This window comes from Pezoporus occidentalis, unplaced genomic scaffold, assembly GCF_034315485.1.
Source record: "Pezoporus occidentalis ecotype Australia unplaced genomic scaffold, CSIRO_AGI_Poc_V1 ctg44, whole genome shotgun sequence".
Lineage (NCBI taxonomy): Eukaryota > Metazoa > Chordata > Aves > Psittaciformes > Psittacidae > Pezoporus > Pezoporus occidentalis.
Genome location: NW_026915769.1, coordinates 3,077,691 through 3,095,655, shown reverse-complemented (window position 1 = coordinate 3,095,655; position 17,965 = coordinate 3,077,691). Strand labels below are relative to the sequence as shown.

General features: G+C 43.1%; 1 protein-coding gene across 3 annotated transcripts in view; it reads left to right on the top strand.

Annotated features, from left to right (window-relative positions):
• Window positions 1–17,965, top strand: part of PHF21B (PHD finger protein 21B) — a 167,435-nt gene that overhangs the window by 87,014 nt on the left and 62,456 nt on the right. For all 3 annotated transcript variants that reach the window (XM_062634913.1, XM_062634912.1, XM_062634911.1), the window contains one exon: window positions 11,916–12,245. In XM_062634913.1, the coding sequence (XP_062490897.1) occupies window positions 11,916–12,245 (330 nt within the window). The remainder of the gene's footprint in view (window positions 1–11,915; window positions 12,246–17,965) is intronic.

The following is a 17,965-nucleotide window of genomic DNA, read 5'->3' as shown; positions in this document are numbered from 1 at the left end:
CCATTGTGTTCCTCTCCTATTGTTGTTTTGAAGTGGGCCTAGTCTGTTCTTTCTCATTCTGTCTTCTATGTTCCGTTTTATTTACTGCCATTGGCATGATCTGCATTATTTATTGCTTGTTACTCTCTCTTTGGCCTCTGGAATAATGGTTATGTAGTGTCTTAGTTTCATCCCAGAATCTACACAGTCCTTCATTAGCAGCTCCTTTGTCTCTTTTTAATATTCTTTCCCAACACTGCTGCTGTATACCTTTCTTTCCCTTTCAGCATTATCTTATCATTTGCATTTCCATTAAGTTAGAGTGAAAGCATATCATTCCCTTGTTTCTTAAATTTACCCAATATTTTCAAATCTTCTAATATATTTATACAGTTCAGTCATTCTAAATAGTTTTTTTATGCATTCTCTGAAGTCTTATTAAAAGCAAAATATTACATGCTGTATCCCTCTCTTATTATGACTGATCAATTATCTGTATCTAGTCAAGTGGTATTACTTGTGATTCTCAAACTGTAAAAATTTGCTTTTGATTTTTCACATGTATGTACTCACGCAGCATTCTTTGTCAGGCTGGAGGGATTAGGGAGGGGGGGGTAATTTTTTTTTTATCTGTCTAAACCACTCATGTCCCTAGAGGAACTAGGCCATTATATGCCCCCCATAAAAAAAGTAGAGGATTGCGTAGTGGTCTGAGCACGTGACAGGGGGCTTGGAGTTCCTAATTTCCAGTATCCCTAATTTCCAGTATCCCCTACTTCTGTAAGGGGTGATATCTGATCAGGTGATATTCATTCAGCCAGGTTTTTGAAATGGTTTTGATAATCCATTGTTTGATAATCTACCTTTTTGCACATCCACTTCTTGAAAGACAGAAAAAACCTATTCACTGCTGTTGCTGCCTCAAGTCCTGTGGCAGCTACACTTGCCAGCACACTGAACCATAAGGTTGGATAAACAGGGCGGTTTGACTATTCAAATTTACGTTTTGGATAGGGCACATGGCAAATGAAGTGGTGCAACTGAAGAAAAAATGAAGTGAGGAATGAGGGTGCTCTCTTGCTGAATAACGTTTTGAGTTTGCACATCAAGGTTCAATTTCCAGCTGTGACTTGATATGTCATGTGAATGTGCCTCAGTTTTAGCTCCTGCAGCTTCCTTCCACAGATGTACTCAGAGCTGCTACCTCTGGAGGGGTTTCATTGGATCAAAGGGGCTTCTATGAATGATGCAGGGATGCTTGGACATTGTGGGAATAGACAGAGAAAGGTATTGAGACTGTCATCCTCTGTATATTAAGGTGTACTAGAAAGTAAGAGGTCTTGAGATGGAAGCCCACTGACAACTCATCCTTCTAATTCACTTCTGCAAAGCACCTGCATAATTGTTCATCATTCTCATTTCAGAAGTTTTATTTTATAGAGCAAGAGGAAAATCTGTCAGAGGCTTGCCACTTCAACTCTTTTCTGTTCATTCACAAAAGGTGCTCCAAAAGGGCTACTGTAAGAAATTTGCGCCCCCCCCCCCCCCTTGGCTCCTCTCTCTTCCATCTTCCTGGAACACCATTGTTCTTCAGACTTTTAACACCTCTTTATAGAGGTGTAGTTAGCAGTTGTGTGTTTGCCATCTCTGACTCTGGCCTTTACTATATTTCTGGATCCCTAGATTGCTTTTTATGCAACTTGTGGAAAGAAAAAGACATGTAATTAACTTTGTGCCCTCCACTTAGTTCATTATGTGGCCAGGCGTGCACACACAGACCCAGAAAAATGCTTAGAGCTGTGAAGTCCCATCTTCATCTCCACAAGGGTTCCTTTGGAGGTCATCAGAAAATATTGCAGACAAGATTAGATAAACAGTATGATAGTGCAGTAGTTTTGATTTGACAGCCATAATCCTGTTGGATTAAGATGAGATCATATTACTCAACTCACCTTTAATAACAAACAAACAGCATTTAATATATGCTAGCCAGTTAATTTTCACAAGGAAGACATGTTATCAATTTGGGAAACTGAGGCAAAGGGATTTATCTAAACCTTAGAAGACACCTCTGATTACATTTCTGTTCTGATGTGCTTAACCAGAAGTAGACACAGGTCCAGCCAGAGACTGGGGTGAGTACTCACTGTGCTGCCAAGCCACATGGGTTTTTCATTAGTAAGGTGTGCTGATAGCTGATGGGTTTTGTAAAAACCCTGTTCATAAATTTATTTTCCTCTTCTGTCCTTTGAACTAAGCACTGTCTTCAGGTTTTGCAACAAAATCTAGAGCTCAGTTTTATTCCTGTACCAACGTTCACATGCAAAAATGAGCAGGGTCACCTGGGTTCAGGGTGTATGAGCACAGGGTGACCTTGCCTCTGGCCACTGCTGCCCATGTGCCAGTTGGCAGTTGTCCATGTGGACACAAGAGCCTGGATTTGGACAGAGATGCATAGATACAGGCACTCAGTTTGGGCTGTTTATTTCCCCTTCCTCTTTGTTTCCTTTCACCAAGGCTATACTTTGGAGTGTTGGAAAATTGAAAGGTTGCTCCGAGCAGTTTCATAACTACCATGCAAATATGCTTGCCGTTGGAAAACAGTAATCACTCCAGAGTAACACAGTAATACTAAAAGCTTGTACTGTTGGGATGAAATGAGAATATGTAGAATTGCTGGGGAAATGTCTATACAAGGTCTGGAGATGAAGCAGGAATTTTTTGCAACTTACCCAGAATTTCTGACAGGAATACTTCACAAACTGAAGCTGTGCCTTCCCTTGGGGAAAATGCAACCATTTAGCTTCTTTCTTCTTTATATGTATACTGTGGAACTAGTGGTTTGATCCCATGGGAAGTCTGTATCTTTTCACAGTTACATTTGTTCATTTGAGGAGGTTTCTGTATTATCTGGGAAAAAGGAAGTGTGAGGGGGCAGGGAATAAAGAAACAAAATTTGGCTTAGTTTATTGTATTGCCAGTTCTTCCTGCCACACCAAGGAAAATGGGCATTTCCAAATTTGATTTTAAGCTAGGGTGAAGGAGGAAGAAATCAAAGAAATTACTATCAGGTCGGGGGGTGGGGGGGGAGGGCGTGGGTTAGTGGGAGGAATATGGGGGGAGGGAATGTGACTCAGGAGGCAGCAGCTTTGAAACTGTATGCAATAAATTACTCAATTATTGTTTATTTTTCTCATTGCATGCAGTTGCAGCTCTTTTTGCCTTACTTGATCATAAGAAGCAGTATGTTTTTAAGTAAAAAAGAGAAGCCCCTGACTTCACATTTTAGGCTGCAGACATACTAGGATGCAAACTTTAATGACATTCATGCAGAGGAAAAGAAAATTGTGAGGCAGATTACTGAAACAAAAGGAGGCAGGATATCAAGAAATGCAAGCTTTGATGCCGTTTAGAAAGGTCTGGATCCCATGATTTATCTAAAAATGACAAGATGCCCCTCTAAAAATGCAAATGTCTGCACTGCATCTTGTAGCTATAATGAATGAGTCTTTCACACAATGGAAACATTCAACTTGTTCTAGGGCACTTACTGTGGCTCCATATGCTGAGCTGCATGCGCCTGGCCTTTAATCACTCTGCCTTTGTTTTTTCAAAACTTAAATTAGAAGCACATTAGTGTTTATATGGTGTACACTGGTTTCGGTTTTGTGTGTTTGTTTGGGGAGAGCTGTTTTTGGTTTTACCATCAAATAAAGCCAGATGAATTCCGTCCTCCTGAATGCACAGGACATGGCAAATCATGGGAAACTGAAGTTGGCAACAGCAAAAGGATGTAAATTTTGAGCTGCTAATGGCAAGTAGGACTGCAGCTTTGGGGCTAGGGGAGAACCCTTGTTACACAGCAGGGAGCCATTTAAACCCTCCTCTGACCTGCCAAGAGGATGCCTGTATGCTTTCTGGTTTATTCTAAGTGAGATCAAGCCAAAGTTTTCATCTGTTGTAAGTTTGGGTTTAAAAGAAGCATTTCATAGACATTCAGATTGAGTTGCAGTCATGCTGCTATGGACCTGATCCAGAGCACAATACACCCTATCCAAAGGCTGTCATTAACAGGAGCTTTAGCGTGGGCTGCATCTTACTGTTAGCAGTTTACTACGCAGTTTTTCTTGGGATTAAGGAAAAAAATAGAGATCCATCCATCAAATCAAATAGGAAACCAACCACTCTTTCCTTGAAGATTTTTTGGGAGGGATTTGTCCTACATGCATAATATTTAATGTTCTGCATATATGTGAGTGGGCACACATGTAACTCTGTTGCAAGTTTTAAAAGCTCCTTTTCTGACAGAAAAAGTGGGCTAATTAATAGGAGTAGCAGACAAAATGCCAGCTTGTAGATTTGTTTCCCCTGCAGAAATCAGCCCCCCTCTTAGACTGCTCCTTCTTGATCTGATGTAACAAGAAGAGAGAGTCAGCTGTGAATCAAGCGCCTTGTTCTCATTTCCTTGATCATTGACATGGTTTGGGAGAGAGAAAGGAGGAGGGATTATTTGTGAGGTTATTAAAAAAAACACCCCCATCCTAGCTCCCCCTCCTCCTCTCCTTCAAGATGCACAGGCACTTCCAGAATGTTCCATAATATGAATCTGACTTTTCTCATTAAGTATCATTCTCTTTCCCCCCTACTCCTTGTTAGTTAAAAAGTGCTGTTTACAAGTCACTAAGCGGATAATTCTGAGCTTTGATGAGTGGATTGTCAGTTAGCAGTACAGTTGAAAACGTGTTGGCTTTTTCAGTCAGCAAGCTGTTTAATGGTTTCAGAAATTAAAGGCTAATTGCATTTCAGTGAATATGTGCTTTTCCAAGCCCACTGTTACCATTATTAGGGTGTTTACCAGTTTGGAAAATTCTCTCTTTACATAAATCAGCTAATTCTTCATTGCTGCCCTGTCTTGGAAAGTAGCCACGTGAAGAGCTTTGGCCACATCAGACTGACGAGCTGGGGTGGGGTTTTGTGGTGGAACTTTAATCATTGCCTGTTGTCGCATTTCTGCGCGATGGCTTTGCTTGCAGTGTTGTACAAGTTTGTTCACGTAACAGTCGTGTTGTAAACGATCCTTTGTGAAAGAAAACTGCATGTCGATATTCTCGTTACGGTATGAAGGAGATAAGGAACGTGATTGTCTTCAGAGAATAAGTGAGAAATACAAGGGTAAATTTGCTAGGAAAAAAAGTTTAGCTTATGTATGCTGTGGTATGCTTCTGTGATACATAAAATTGCTGATGTGTAGAAGAGCTTGGGAATGCTTCTGAAACAGATTTTTAATAGCAATAACATTAATGGAAGCCTTTCCTGGGGAACAAGGCTGGTCAGAAAATCCAAAGCCATTGCACCTTAATAGAAAGACTGTTTCATTATTTTCTGGCATTTGCTTTCCTTCTAATTAATGTCGTACACAGAAGGGGTAATCATTCAGCCATCTTTCTAGCTTAAAAAGAGTCAAAGATTAAAAAAAAACAAACAATTACACAACATAATTAATTTGAGAGAGGATTTTGGGGGGTATGTTGAAGGGAGGAAGGGGGGGGTGTTGTTCCCCTCTTCTGTTCCAGGCAGTGTTTGTCATTCTTTGGCAGGAATGACTAATTTATTGTCTGACTCTCCAATCTGGATTCATACAGGGTGGCTTTCATTCCCTCCCCCGCCGCCAAAACTCTTCTGATGTGCTGTGTATTTGTTTGGGAGGGGAAAGCAGAGGGGGGGAAGGGAGAAGGTTATATATTTCTGACCTGCTTTACTGCTTTTCAACTGAAAGTAAATTAATGCACACACTAGATTCCCCTCTGCTGTGCTGATTGGATCCTTGTGCCGATTAAATATTTCACACTGATAGAGGGATGCTGAAAGCACTCAGCTGGTAATGTGGTATGTACATCAGTGATACAATAACTGACTTTCAGGTTAAAGTCAAACAAAACCCCCAGTTTGCTGCAGTTTTGATTAGAATGAGTTTCACTTTGAATTTAAATCCTTGAGCCTGCTGCAGCGATGGCTAATTAACTGAGATCTGATAGAGAGAAAGGAATACATTCCTACTTCTAATGACAGGCAGGCAGGAAGTTGTCAAAAAAAAAAAAGGGGGGGGGGGGGGGAGAGAGAAAGGAAAGGGAGAAGAATCCAACAGACAAAAGAAGCCTTAAAAAAATCATGATGCCGAGATTGTACTTCAACACACGTAAAACCCTCTGCTCGTGTTTCACCCTCGGCCTCCTTTGGCTGAAAGTCCACCCCTGGAAAGGCTGTTTCCACCGAGTCCCAGATTTCCTTCAGCTGTTTTTGTATTTTCGGTTTGTTTTTTTAATCCTCTTGACAAAAACTAACAGCTGAGTTCCACCAAGTCGGGCAGTCACTGCCTCCTCCGTTATTAACTGTGTTTTGGGGGGCTGTCTTTAGGAAAAGCCGGGGGACAGGGGTTTGCTCAGGGAGCAGCCGAGGGGGTGTCATGCAGCCCGAGAGGAAAGAGAGGAAGGCTGCCTGCCCACTGCATACCACACATCATCCCGCGCCATGCTGACCCCTCCCTGGGGATCATTACAAATATTTCTGTCGAGCAATTTCTCCTCCCTCCCCTCCTTTCTCCCCAGCCCTTCCCCCAGCCCCAGCCTGGGCGTCGCAGGGAGAGGGCTTGCATCAAACTGACAGGTCATTTACCGAGAGATTGGCAGGAGAACTATCCCAGCCTTCCTTAAAAATGCTCCTCCTCCTCCTCGGTTGCGCATCTTGAACACAGTGTTACATTGAATTTAGTGTTTCAGGAACAGCGCCTAAAACTTTTCCATGTGATGTTTTTCATTCTCATTGTATGAAAACATGTTTTAAAGTTTTCTTTTGGGGCATAAGCAACTTGGTGCCCAAGGGTTTTATGCAAAGGGAAGTGTGTTTTATGGAAGTCCAGAGATAAAATACAGATTGCAGAGCTTTCTGCCTCCACAAACACCCACCAACCTCCTGTGGGTGCCTCTGTATGTGTATAGATCATGCTCAGCTGAAGCCCTGCTCGTTTCTGTTTCAGTGTATAAAGTTTTGGAGGTGGCTGGTTCATGACTGAAGGTATAGATAAGGCAGGATCAGCTGTGTATATAAGTAGCAACTTGGAAATGCATGAGGAATACTTTGAAATTCGTAGGATTGTACCAAAGTCCTAAGACACTATACTAAAGTGCCATAGCTGGTGGCCTGTCCACAATGCATTTGTGTGTTGTCACTCTTTGAATATTAAATATTCTGTTGTTCAAGAGAATTTTATTGTGACAGTTGAGTAAATGAACAGAGGTCATGGTCGTCATTGCTGGAGAAGTCTGTTCTGCTGTTTTGCATGCGGGGCCTTAGATTAGTGCTGAATGCTAAATTATTAATTGACAAGTCATCATTCTGGTTTGAAAGTGGATTGCCAGTTTTCTGCAAGCTAAATAAACTCTCAGGGTTATGCCAAATGTTTTCTCTTAGCCATGGGGCCACTAAGGAAAAGAACTGATACTGTTCTGAAAACAAGTCCAGTTTTTCACAGTGAAACTGCTTTGTCAGGAGAGCATCATTCTAGGAAAATTAATGGACTGAAGTCTCTATCTACAGCACGTAGGTGTTAAAATATAAATGTGATGGACAGTGAATTTTAGGTCCTTTTTAAGCAGATCCATATTTTACTAGGAAAACGTGAAGATAGGCATGTGTTTGTTTTAAATCATTGCCATGGCAAAGGGCAGCCAATAGCTGAGCATTCCTCCATTGCAGAGTATGACCATACTCCTATTTGAGATTTATGTGTAAAGTAAAGTTGACATTGTATTGCTTAGGATTTGAAGATGGGATATAAGCTGCAGCAGAGTGAAAATGAAGGAATCAAAGCCTTACACTAAAAGTGATGCTGTCTCTGCAGTGTACGTGCATTCCTATACCGTATTGTTCAGGGTGTGCACCATGACAGCACAGCCCCCTTCGAATCCTTTCTCCCTTTGCTCTTTCCCTTTCTTTATTCACTGAACAGAATGATTCATGATACATGAGGGGTGAAGTAGCATTCGAGTTACCACTGGTACGGAGGCTAAAACTATTGCACAGTTGGTTCTCACCTGCAAACATTTACTGCATAGACCTCAATAGAAAGGAGAGGGTAGGGAGAGAGAGGGCTTACATGTACAAATAAATAGAAAGGCCAGAGTTATTTTGATACATATGGAAAAAAATATTAGCTCTGCTTTGAATAGTTGAGGCTGTGCCACATACAAGATGGGAAATCATAAACAAGTGGCAGCTTTCCAGCACATTGTAGTGTGTTTGCATGTGACTGGCATACATATTTCAAACTCCGGTTTGCCTGTGGCATCCTGCAGTGAAAATGAAAGTTGTGTTGCTATTGAAAAGGCACCGCTTCAAAATTGGTGTATTGTAAGAACTGTTACGCTGTGGATGAGAAGCAGCGACCTGCTTTCCAGCATTTAGAGCCAATATTTTTTACTCTCTTGGCTCTTCCACTATATCAGCACATTTTTTCAGCTGCAGTGTCCAAAGCTTGCTTCATTTCTTATTATTCATAATCCCAAGAGTGTCAGAGAGTACGTTATGCTCACTGATTATCGAAATGCAGATTTCCTTTCTCTTTAAAAACCAAGACTACTCTTTTAATTATTCTGGAAGAAACAGAATACAGCAGATGCAGGTTTTGTGGAGGACTTTTTTTTAATCTCTCATACCGTAATTTTTGTTTCTGCCAGCAGTCCTTTATCAAGGTTTTTACAGAGTACAAGGTAAAAACAGTTCTTACAAAGAAAAGCTGCATTAACAGCTCATCCCCTAACCAACATAATCTGACTAAGGGGGGTATTTTTTAAGTTTTGGTAGGTCTATTTTCAAAAAATTAATTAAATGAGACACAGAAGAGATACTGTCCCTGCTCTTCCCCAGACAGTTTTTCTGTAACTCTCTTCTGGAAGCTAATCTTGAGAACCAGATCCTTTGTATCTGCTTCCAGATCTAGTTTCTAAACCTTGCAGTTATTTAAATAAACTTAGCACAGCATTGCTTCCCAGGGAGGTGACTGGCATGAGCCGATTGGCCCTTTTCCCCTATATTTACTTACAAAAGAGCCCTAAACCTAAATAAAAATGAAAGTTTTCCGTAAGGAGATGCATGTTCAACATGACAAGCATTTCACATTTATCTCATTTAGACTGAGACAAGCAGTAACCCTTACTTCCTTAGCTTTTTGTGTCATGTACAGATGAATAGACAGGTTTGTCAGTTTATTAGGAAAATACCTCCACATATCACATGCAAAGACACACAAAACTAACTTGCGGTTAATACAGACAGGGAGAACAGTGGAAATGGATGGATGGTAGCTTGAGTACTGATTTTTTCTATTTCTATATAGAATTGCTGCTTTTGCATTTTCTTGGTACGATTTCCTCCCCTGAAACAAGACAAAAAGCAATTACTTGCTATTGAATTTTGTCAGGAAAGTCATAATTGACTTCTACTTAATTTACTTGCTTTTTTCACTGGGATACCAAAGACTGTGTATCTTTTGGGATCGTGGAGTTTTGTTTGCTCAGGTGTTCTTGAACTGCCCGAGAAGAAAGTAAAGCTGTACCAAGACCTCTAGAATATTACATATTAGGAATTTTATTTCAGTGAAAATTGGTACAGTAAAACTGTGTATTTCTGTGAGAAGTTTTCCATTCAGAAATCAAAATGTTCCCATGTCTGAGAACAAACACTAGGAGACACTTCATCAATACAGTAACCTATCAGGGAGAGCGAATGCTCATAATTCCATAAAAAAGAATCCCTGGCTGCTGCTGATGCTGGCAGCAAACCTCTGGTTGTCTGCAGCTGAGCTAGGATTTCACTCCTGGGCTAACTCCAGTTAAGTGATGGATTTCTAGCACTGTAACCAGGTACAGCATTTTCCAACAGTCTGTGAGCTTTTAGCATTTCTCACGTTACATAAATCAAAACAAGAATACAACCACAAAGCTGAACTCTAAATCTGAACACTTTGTGTCACTGTACAGGTTAATAAGGTGCCATGCAAGGAGGTGTGCAGTATAGCAGGAGAGATGGTATTCAGCTCTCCTACATGCACTTGCTTTGCATCTGTATCACCACAGCACTGGGGCATTCAATAAGTAGAAGGAACACCAGTGGAAAACTGTACTACGACAAAACAGATTGTATAGGATTTCATCATGAGCAACTTTTCCAACCTACATAAAACACACCTGAGCTTCTTGGCTTTCACTTGAGTACTTTTAAACACACAAGTGTATTTCTGTACTGAAAGAAAAGTTCCCTCTTTCTTCTTCAAATGATCTATGATGTGCAACAGCATAGTCTAAGGAAAATATTGCTGATGTTTCCTTGGGATGACAGTTAGGATAATGGAGAATGAGAGGTAAAGGCAAAAGTGCACAAAGCTTAAAACAATTTACATGAAGTCATCATTACTAGGATAATGTCATTAAAAAAGATGTTTCTTTATATTAAAATACGAAGCAGGTATCTCTGACAAAGTACACACTTTCTATTTCACATAAACACAAAATCTACAGTTCCTGGAGCAAACATATTTGACAATTAAGGCTTTACAGCCTTAAAGTGTATAATGGGTTTAAAGGTAAGAAGGAAGCTATGTTCTTAGAAGTCAGTTACTTTTGTACCACTTTATGTACAGAAGACTTTAAGCTTTAATTCTGGAAAGAACTAAGCATTACTGTGACTTTACATACACACATATATATATGTATGTATGTATCTACACTGTATTTTAAACAAGCAAAGTTGACAACAAAACTCTTAATGACTTTACTAGTACAGCAGCAGACCTAAAGAGGCAGTGGCCTTTGGTAGAAGGCTACACATTAGATATAATGGCACTGAAACCATCAGGACCAGACAGTGAATAAGTTACAGGCAGAAGTCTTTGCAGGACAAAGTATCTTTACTGTCAATTCTTGTAAAAATGAGATGTTTAATACTTCAAAGTATCAAAAGAGGCTTGACCTGGCTTCCAGGTCTTTTTCAACCTCGCTGATCCTACAATTCTGTGATTCTAAACGGCATTAATAAGAACAGCTTCTGAGATTCTTTCAAGTGCAAAAAGTTTTTTCCACAGACACTGGCATTTACGATACAGCAACTTAACAGCGCCTATAGAAATCCCACATGCAAGTCCTGTAAAGGATAGGGTAAAAGAAGATCATAGTCAATGTACCCCTGTTACAGGCGACAGAATGGCCACTCTGTAGCAATTTAAAAGCACAACTGTTAAGAAAAACAGAGAACAGCGAGTTAAAATGGGTACTATGGAGAAAAGTTAGCGGGGGGGGGGGGGGGGGGGGGGGGGGGCAAGGGGAACAAAGCAAAACAACAACAAATAGTGGAAGTTTGTGAAGAAGGGAGAGGAAGTTAAAGGCGAAACCAAAAACCCGACTCCGTCGTGAGGCTGAAAGAACAGGAAAAATAGCGAAGCGCTGGGGGTAAGGTGAGCACATGTCAGGGACTTTCAGACCTGGATGGAAGGGAAAGTTGAAAATAACGTTCTTTTAAGCCTTCTATTACTAATTAAACTGCAGTATTATCTAGATCTATACCCGGATCAGTAGTTCCGGCCATAAAGAGATACCAAAAGACTTTGGAAACCCCAAGTAAAAAGCAACTTCCCGAGCGAGGAGGGAAAGAGCAACCTTGTCCCCTGCCCCCCCCGCCCTTCCATAAAGAATTACATTAAAAATATAGTAATAATAATAATAAAATTAAGGGGGAAGAAACCCAAACCCGTGTTGCCGGGGCCGAGCCCGGCAGGGCCGATCCAGCCGCTGCGCTCGGGAGGACCGAGCGGGGCCGGGGGGCCGGGATCCGGCTGCAGCCCGGCGAGTGACGATGCCGCTTCTCTCTCCCCTTCTCTCCCCCGGCAGAAGCTGGCGGTGCGGAGCTGCCCCGCGGCCGTTCTGGTGGGCACCGGCGCCAGCGGCAGCGCCAAGCCCGGCGGCGTCCCGGCTCTCCTGAAGGCACCCGGCGGTGGCGGTGTTGGCGGCGGCAGCGGTGGCGGCGGGAGCCCCAGCGGCAGCCCCGGGCAGAGCCTGGCCATCTCCGTAGTGCCGGCCAAGGCGCCCATCGCGATGGTGACGGCGCACCTCAACGGCGGGCTGGGCGTGGAGCCCCCGCAGACCGCCCCCATCAACCTGCAGACCACGGCCAAGCTGCTCGGCGCCCGACGGCCGCCCGAGCTCGGCTCCAACGCACAGGTAGCGCCAGGCAGGGGCAGGCGGCGGGCGGTGCGCTGCGGACTCCGCCGCCGCGGGGGGCGGGACGGGGCGGGGCCGGCGCCCCGGCAGGGCTGGGAGGGGCGGCTGCTGGAGGAGGGGGAGCGTTGTGGGGGTACGGGTGGCGGTGGGGCTCCAAGTGCTCCCAGGTTATAGGCATTCGCCTCGCTGCCCTGGAAAGGGGAGAGCTTCTCCCCGTGGTGCTACTGGGAGCTTCCGTCCCGTAGCGAGTGTGGGTGTTTGCCCCCTTGGGGAACGGGGTATTCCCCGTCCTGCCCGAGGGAACTGGGCTGGAAGTCCGGGGCTGCGGGCGTGCTGGGAGACAGACAGGTCCTCTCACCTCTGACAGCGTGGATGAGATGCGGGCCCTTGGCCGAGGAGAGCTGTGCTGGGCAGGGGGGAGTTGGCTGCTTCTTGTTGCTTGCCCCCAGTTCTGTCGCTGTTTTTCTGATTAAGCAGCAGTTCTTCAGAAACAACAAGGTGATACGTAAAGAAATGTTGGTTGCCACGCTGCAAGCTTAGAGACTGGTCACAGGGGCGGAGAGTCTCCTGGCTGTGCTGGCATTTCAGGTACCCATGGGGTGTGCCGATGCCTTCCCTCACTTAGGCAGGGGGACCAAAAGCACAGCTGTATGGGAGCTGGCAGGCTGTTGCTTCCAGCTTCAGATGTGTGTATGTCTTTAATGCCCATGTTCTCAATAATCTAAATATGCAATGAATGGGTTGAATTTGTGAAAGGTCAAAAGAGGAAGGAGTGCTGTTTGCTGGACACATCATTTTGTGCAGTCTGTTTACAGCCACACGAAAGAAGTTTTTGCTCCAGTCACAGTATGTGTCAAGAGAAGGCAATGATGCTAATGATGCTAAATGTGAAGAAAGTAACAAAGCCTTCCTAAAACTTTGGAGAAGATATAAACTATTACTGCTGTCATTGGAAATTTCTACTTTGTTCATGTAGAGCCTGGGGTACTCTGGGGTTTTTGTACTGTAATTCCACTTCACAAGCTCAGAATACAAATCCCTAATAATCAGGAAAGAACAACACAATATGGATAAGGGCAATAGGCAAACTGTACCTGACATTTGTAAATTAAAGCTATGTTGGAATGGTTGAGGCTTCTTAATATCAAGGAGGCCCCTTCCTAAACATAGAACAGGGAATGACCATAGGATCATAGAATAGTTAGGGTTGGAAAGGACCTTAAGATCACCTAGTTCCAAACCCTCTGCCCTGGGCAGGGGCACCTCACATCAAACCATATCACCCAAGGCTCTCTCCAACCTGGCCTTGAACACTGCCAGGGATGGAGCATTCACAACTTTCCCTGGGCAACACATTCCAGTGCCTCACCACCCTCACAGTAAAGAAATTCTTCCTAATATGCAGTCTAAACTTCCCCTGTTTAAGTTTTAACCCATTACTCCTTGTCCGGTCACTACAGACCGTAATGAAGAGTCCCTCCCCAGCATCCTTACAGGCCCCCTTCAGATACTGGAAGGCTGCTATGAGGTCTCCACGCAGCCTTCTCTTCTCCAGGCTGAACAGCCTCAACTTTCTCAGCCTGTCTTCATACAGGAGGTGCTCCAGTCCCCTGATCGTCCTTGTGGCCCTCCTCTGGACTTGTTCCAACAGTTCCATGTCCTTTTTATGTTGAGGACACCAGAACTGCACACAATACTCCAGGTGAGGTCTCACGAGAGCAGAGTAGAGGGGCAGGATCACCTCCTTCGACCTGCTGGTCACACTCTTTTGATGCAGCCCAGGATGCAGTTGGCTTTCTGGGCTGAAAGCGCACGCTGCCGGCTCATGTTAAGTTTCTCATCGACCAGCACCCCCAAGTCCTTCTCTGCAGGGCTGCTCTGAATCTCTTCTCTGCCCAGCCTGTAGCTGTGCCTGGGATTGCTCCGACCCAGGTGTAGGACCTTGCACTTGGCATGGTTAAACTTCATGAGGTTGGCATCAGCCCACCTCACAAGTGTGTCAAGGTCCCTCTGGATGGCATTCCTTCCCTCCAGGGTATCAACCGAACCACACAGCTTGGTGTCATCGGCAAACTTGCTGAGGGCTCACTCAATCCCACTGTCCATGTCAGCAGCAAAGATGTTGAACAAGACCGGTCTCAACACCGATCCCTGAGGGACACCACTCGTTACTGGTCTTCAGCTGGACATTGAGCCATTGACCACAACTCTTGGCATGTAAGCATCCAGCCAGTTCTTTATCCACCAAGTGGTCAATCCATCAAATTGATGTCTCTCCAGTTTAGAGACAAGGATGTCATGTGGGACAGTGTCGAACACTTTGTACAAGTCCAGGTAGATGACATCAACTGCTCTACCCCTGTCCATCAGTTCTGTAGCCCCGTCATAGAAGGCCACCAGAGTGGTCAGGCAGGATTGCCCCTTAGTGAAGCCATGCCGTCTGTCACCAAGCACCTTGTTGATTTTCATGCGCCTTAGCATGCCTTCCAGGAGAATCTGCTCCAAGATTTTGGCAGGCACAGAAGTGAGACTGACTGGTCTGTAATTCCCCGAGTCATCCATTTTCCCCTTCTTGAAAATGGGGGTTATATTTCCCTTTTTCCAGTCATTGGGAACTTCACGTGACTGACATCACCTGCTGCATCCTCTAACAAATGGAAGGCACATCCATCCACTTAGGGAAGCAGATTGTCCTGTCATTTTTCTGGAGAAATGGCGTTGTCTTTAGCTGATACACTAAACTAGCTGTGTGGGGAGCTTTTATTTTGAATCCCTGTTTTGTATTCATGCAGGGTAATTTCCTTTATTGAACGTGGATTTTATGCTTTTTTGGAAAGATACTTGACAATATCCTAGTAGGTATTTCATAGAATCCTGGCAAATAACTATGTAAGTGATAATCGTAGATAAAAGTTTCAGTATTTCAGTGGTCTGTCATTTTGTGAAAGACTATCTTTTACTGTCTCTGTCAGGAACCATAGGAAAAAATGAACCAAATCAGTGAAGGAAGAGGCTTGAAATCATATTTAATGTATTTATCCTCAGTAGTGACCTAACAGTGCCAGGTGCTGGAGGGCACTGCTGGTTAGAACAGTTGCCTGCAAGCTTGTAACTTCTCTAAGTGTTGTTAAAGGAAAAGACTTTCTAACCTGATGAACTACCATGCTGTTGAATTATCCATGGTATCCAGTGGAGGGCCACGAGGATGATCAGGGGACTGGAGCACCTCCTGTATGAAGACAGGCTGAAGAAGTTGGGGCTGTTCAGCCTGGAGAAGAGAAGGCTGCGTTGAGACCTCATAGCAGCCTTCCAGTATCTGAAGGGGGCCTATAGGGATGCTGGGGAGGGACTGTCCATTAGGGACTGTAGTGATAGGACAAGAGGTAACAGGTTAAAACTTAAACAGGGGAAGTTTAGATTGGATATAAGGAGGAATTTCTTTACTGTGAGGGTGGTGAGGCAGTGGAATGGGTTGCCCAGGGAGGTTGTGAATGCTCCATCCCTGGCAGTGTTCAAGGCCAGGTTGGAGAGAGCCTTGGGTGATATGGTTTAATGTGAGGTGCCCCTGCCCATGGCAGAGGGTTTGGAACTAGATGATCTTAAGCTCCTTTTTAACCCTAACTATTTTATGGTTCTATGATTTTGCACTTCGCAGTGTACTACAATCTGCTGTACACTGGTGCTCATGCATAAGTTTTATTCTGTGTTCTCTCAAACCTGAAACAGTATTTGACCTGTCATTACAACTTTTCTCACAAAGAGCAGCTTCATTTTAGCAGAAGCTTGCCATTATTGGAATAGCATGGGAATACTGCCCAGCACTAGGGGTTTGCCTTGGTTTTGCTAGAGGTCTGCTGTTTTATTTTACAAGTGTCTTCTCCTTGCAAGTTTTCAACTAATATAATTTTGTGATTTAGTATCTCTGATTATATTAGTTGTTTATGGAAGAAGAAGCTGAGCAATGGCAAATTTGTAAGGCAGAAAACTATATTGTATATATATATAAACTATATAAAACTACATATATATATGGTTTCTTCTATTGAGGATAGTAGTCAGCAGGCATGGATAAGAACAATTAGAAATACTAAGTTATAAATTCAAATAAATGTAAGCTGACCTTTGGTGCTAAGCTGTCAGGAAGTGTAGTGCTGGATTGCGTGTTAATTATCACTCTTTTACCCAAACTGTTTTGGCTTGCAAGGTTTCTTTTTTGGGTCCAGTAAAAAAAAAAAATATCTGTTCTTACTTCATGCTCAGTATTCTTGATTGTTCCCAGAGTGGTGATTACAAATCAAAGCAGTAACACCTTAACTACAATCACTGTAGTTGATATTTATTAATAAGCATTTACTTTATCTTTTATTGTGGTTTTTTTTTGGGGGGGTGGCATTGTTATGGCTCAGAAAAGTATTTTTTTTCCTGCTCAAATGACTGAAGTTTGAAGGTGGGGGATAATGACAGCTTTCTGCAAACTGGGTTAAGGTGGCAAGCTGATAGTAGTAAATGAGATTACTGATGTAGCCTATTGCTCTGTATCTGCAATGTGAGGGAAATGGCAAGGGCATGAAATGTAATGTTATGAGTTTCTGAGCAGTGGTTTCTGCTCGAAAACATTTAAGGGGATCAGGATGTGTGTATAGTCATCTCAAGTGGTATCTAGCAGGAAGAATGAAATGCTGAAAAAAAATAGGTCATCGAACACTGTAATCTGAATACTTTCAAATATAGATAGGATTAAATGTAAATTTGTTACAGAATTTTCATTTGGGTAGCTGCATGCCAGCACTTTCATTTCAGGCTGTTGTTTTTGTGATTTTTAAACGTTGACTGTAATAGAAGCCGTATCTGCACTGAAAAAAGTATCTAAATAAATATATGCATAACATACTGGAAGATTGTTTAGATATATATCATATGTTTTATTAGAAGCAGGAAATGTTGCAATATTAACAAAGATTGAAATCTGTAAGCACTGGAAATTGTGAGCTCCAGAAACTAGTGCTAGGTCTACACTATTCCTTGGCAGCCTTTCAGTGTCAATCCAGTGTATGAAGACATGACTGATGGAGCTACATTGATGAAAGTAAATGTGCAGGGATGTCATGGGTATAGCTCTTTCTCCTGCTTAGAGAAATGAAGGTTAGAGCTTCATTTTGATGATCTGGAGCAAGTTATGTTGGCAAAAGCAGAATTTTGCTGGCAAAAACAGAATTTTGCTGGCATAAGCTGAATTTTGCTGGCATATGCTGTATACACGCTAGGACTGCTTTGCCTTCAGAGAACAGCTATTGCTGTTCTGTACAGAGAATGCCCTAGAGCTACTGGGTAGTTGTAGGATATCAGCATGCCTGTACCTACAAAGTACTCTTGGTATAAAAAGATTTTAATATAAACCTCTCAAATGACATTTTAATTGTAATTGTATTTTTGTGGTATTTGCTATTTTCTGTCCTAGCCACCATTTTCTGACTGAAAGCAGGATCTGAGGTTGCTTTGCTGAAGGACAAGGTCCCATCTGCTGTGCTGGAACAATGTGCTGGGTAAAGAAAATGCCCCTCCTCATTCTCTTTGAAACAGCAAAACTGAGGGCCAGCAGGCATCCCAGAACCTAGTTTGGGGAAAGCAGAAAGCCTTTTTGCCAGCTGAAAGACAGTTGGATTAGCCAGCCATTGGGAAAACAAGCAAAAAGGGGGGAATACAGCTTTCAGGCCACTTGG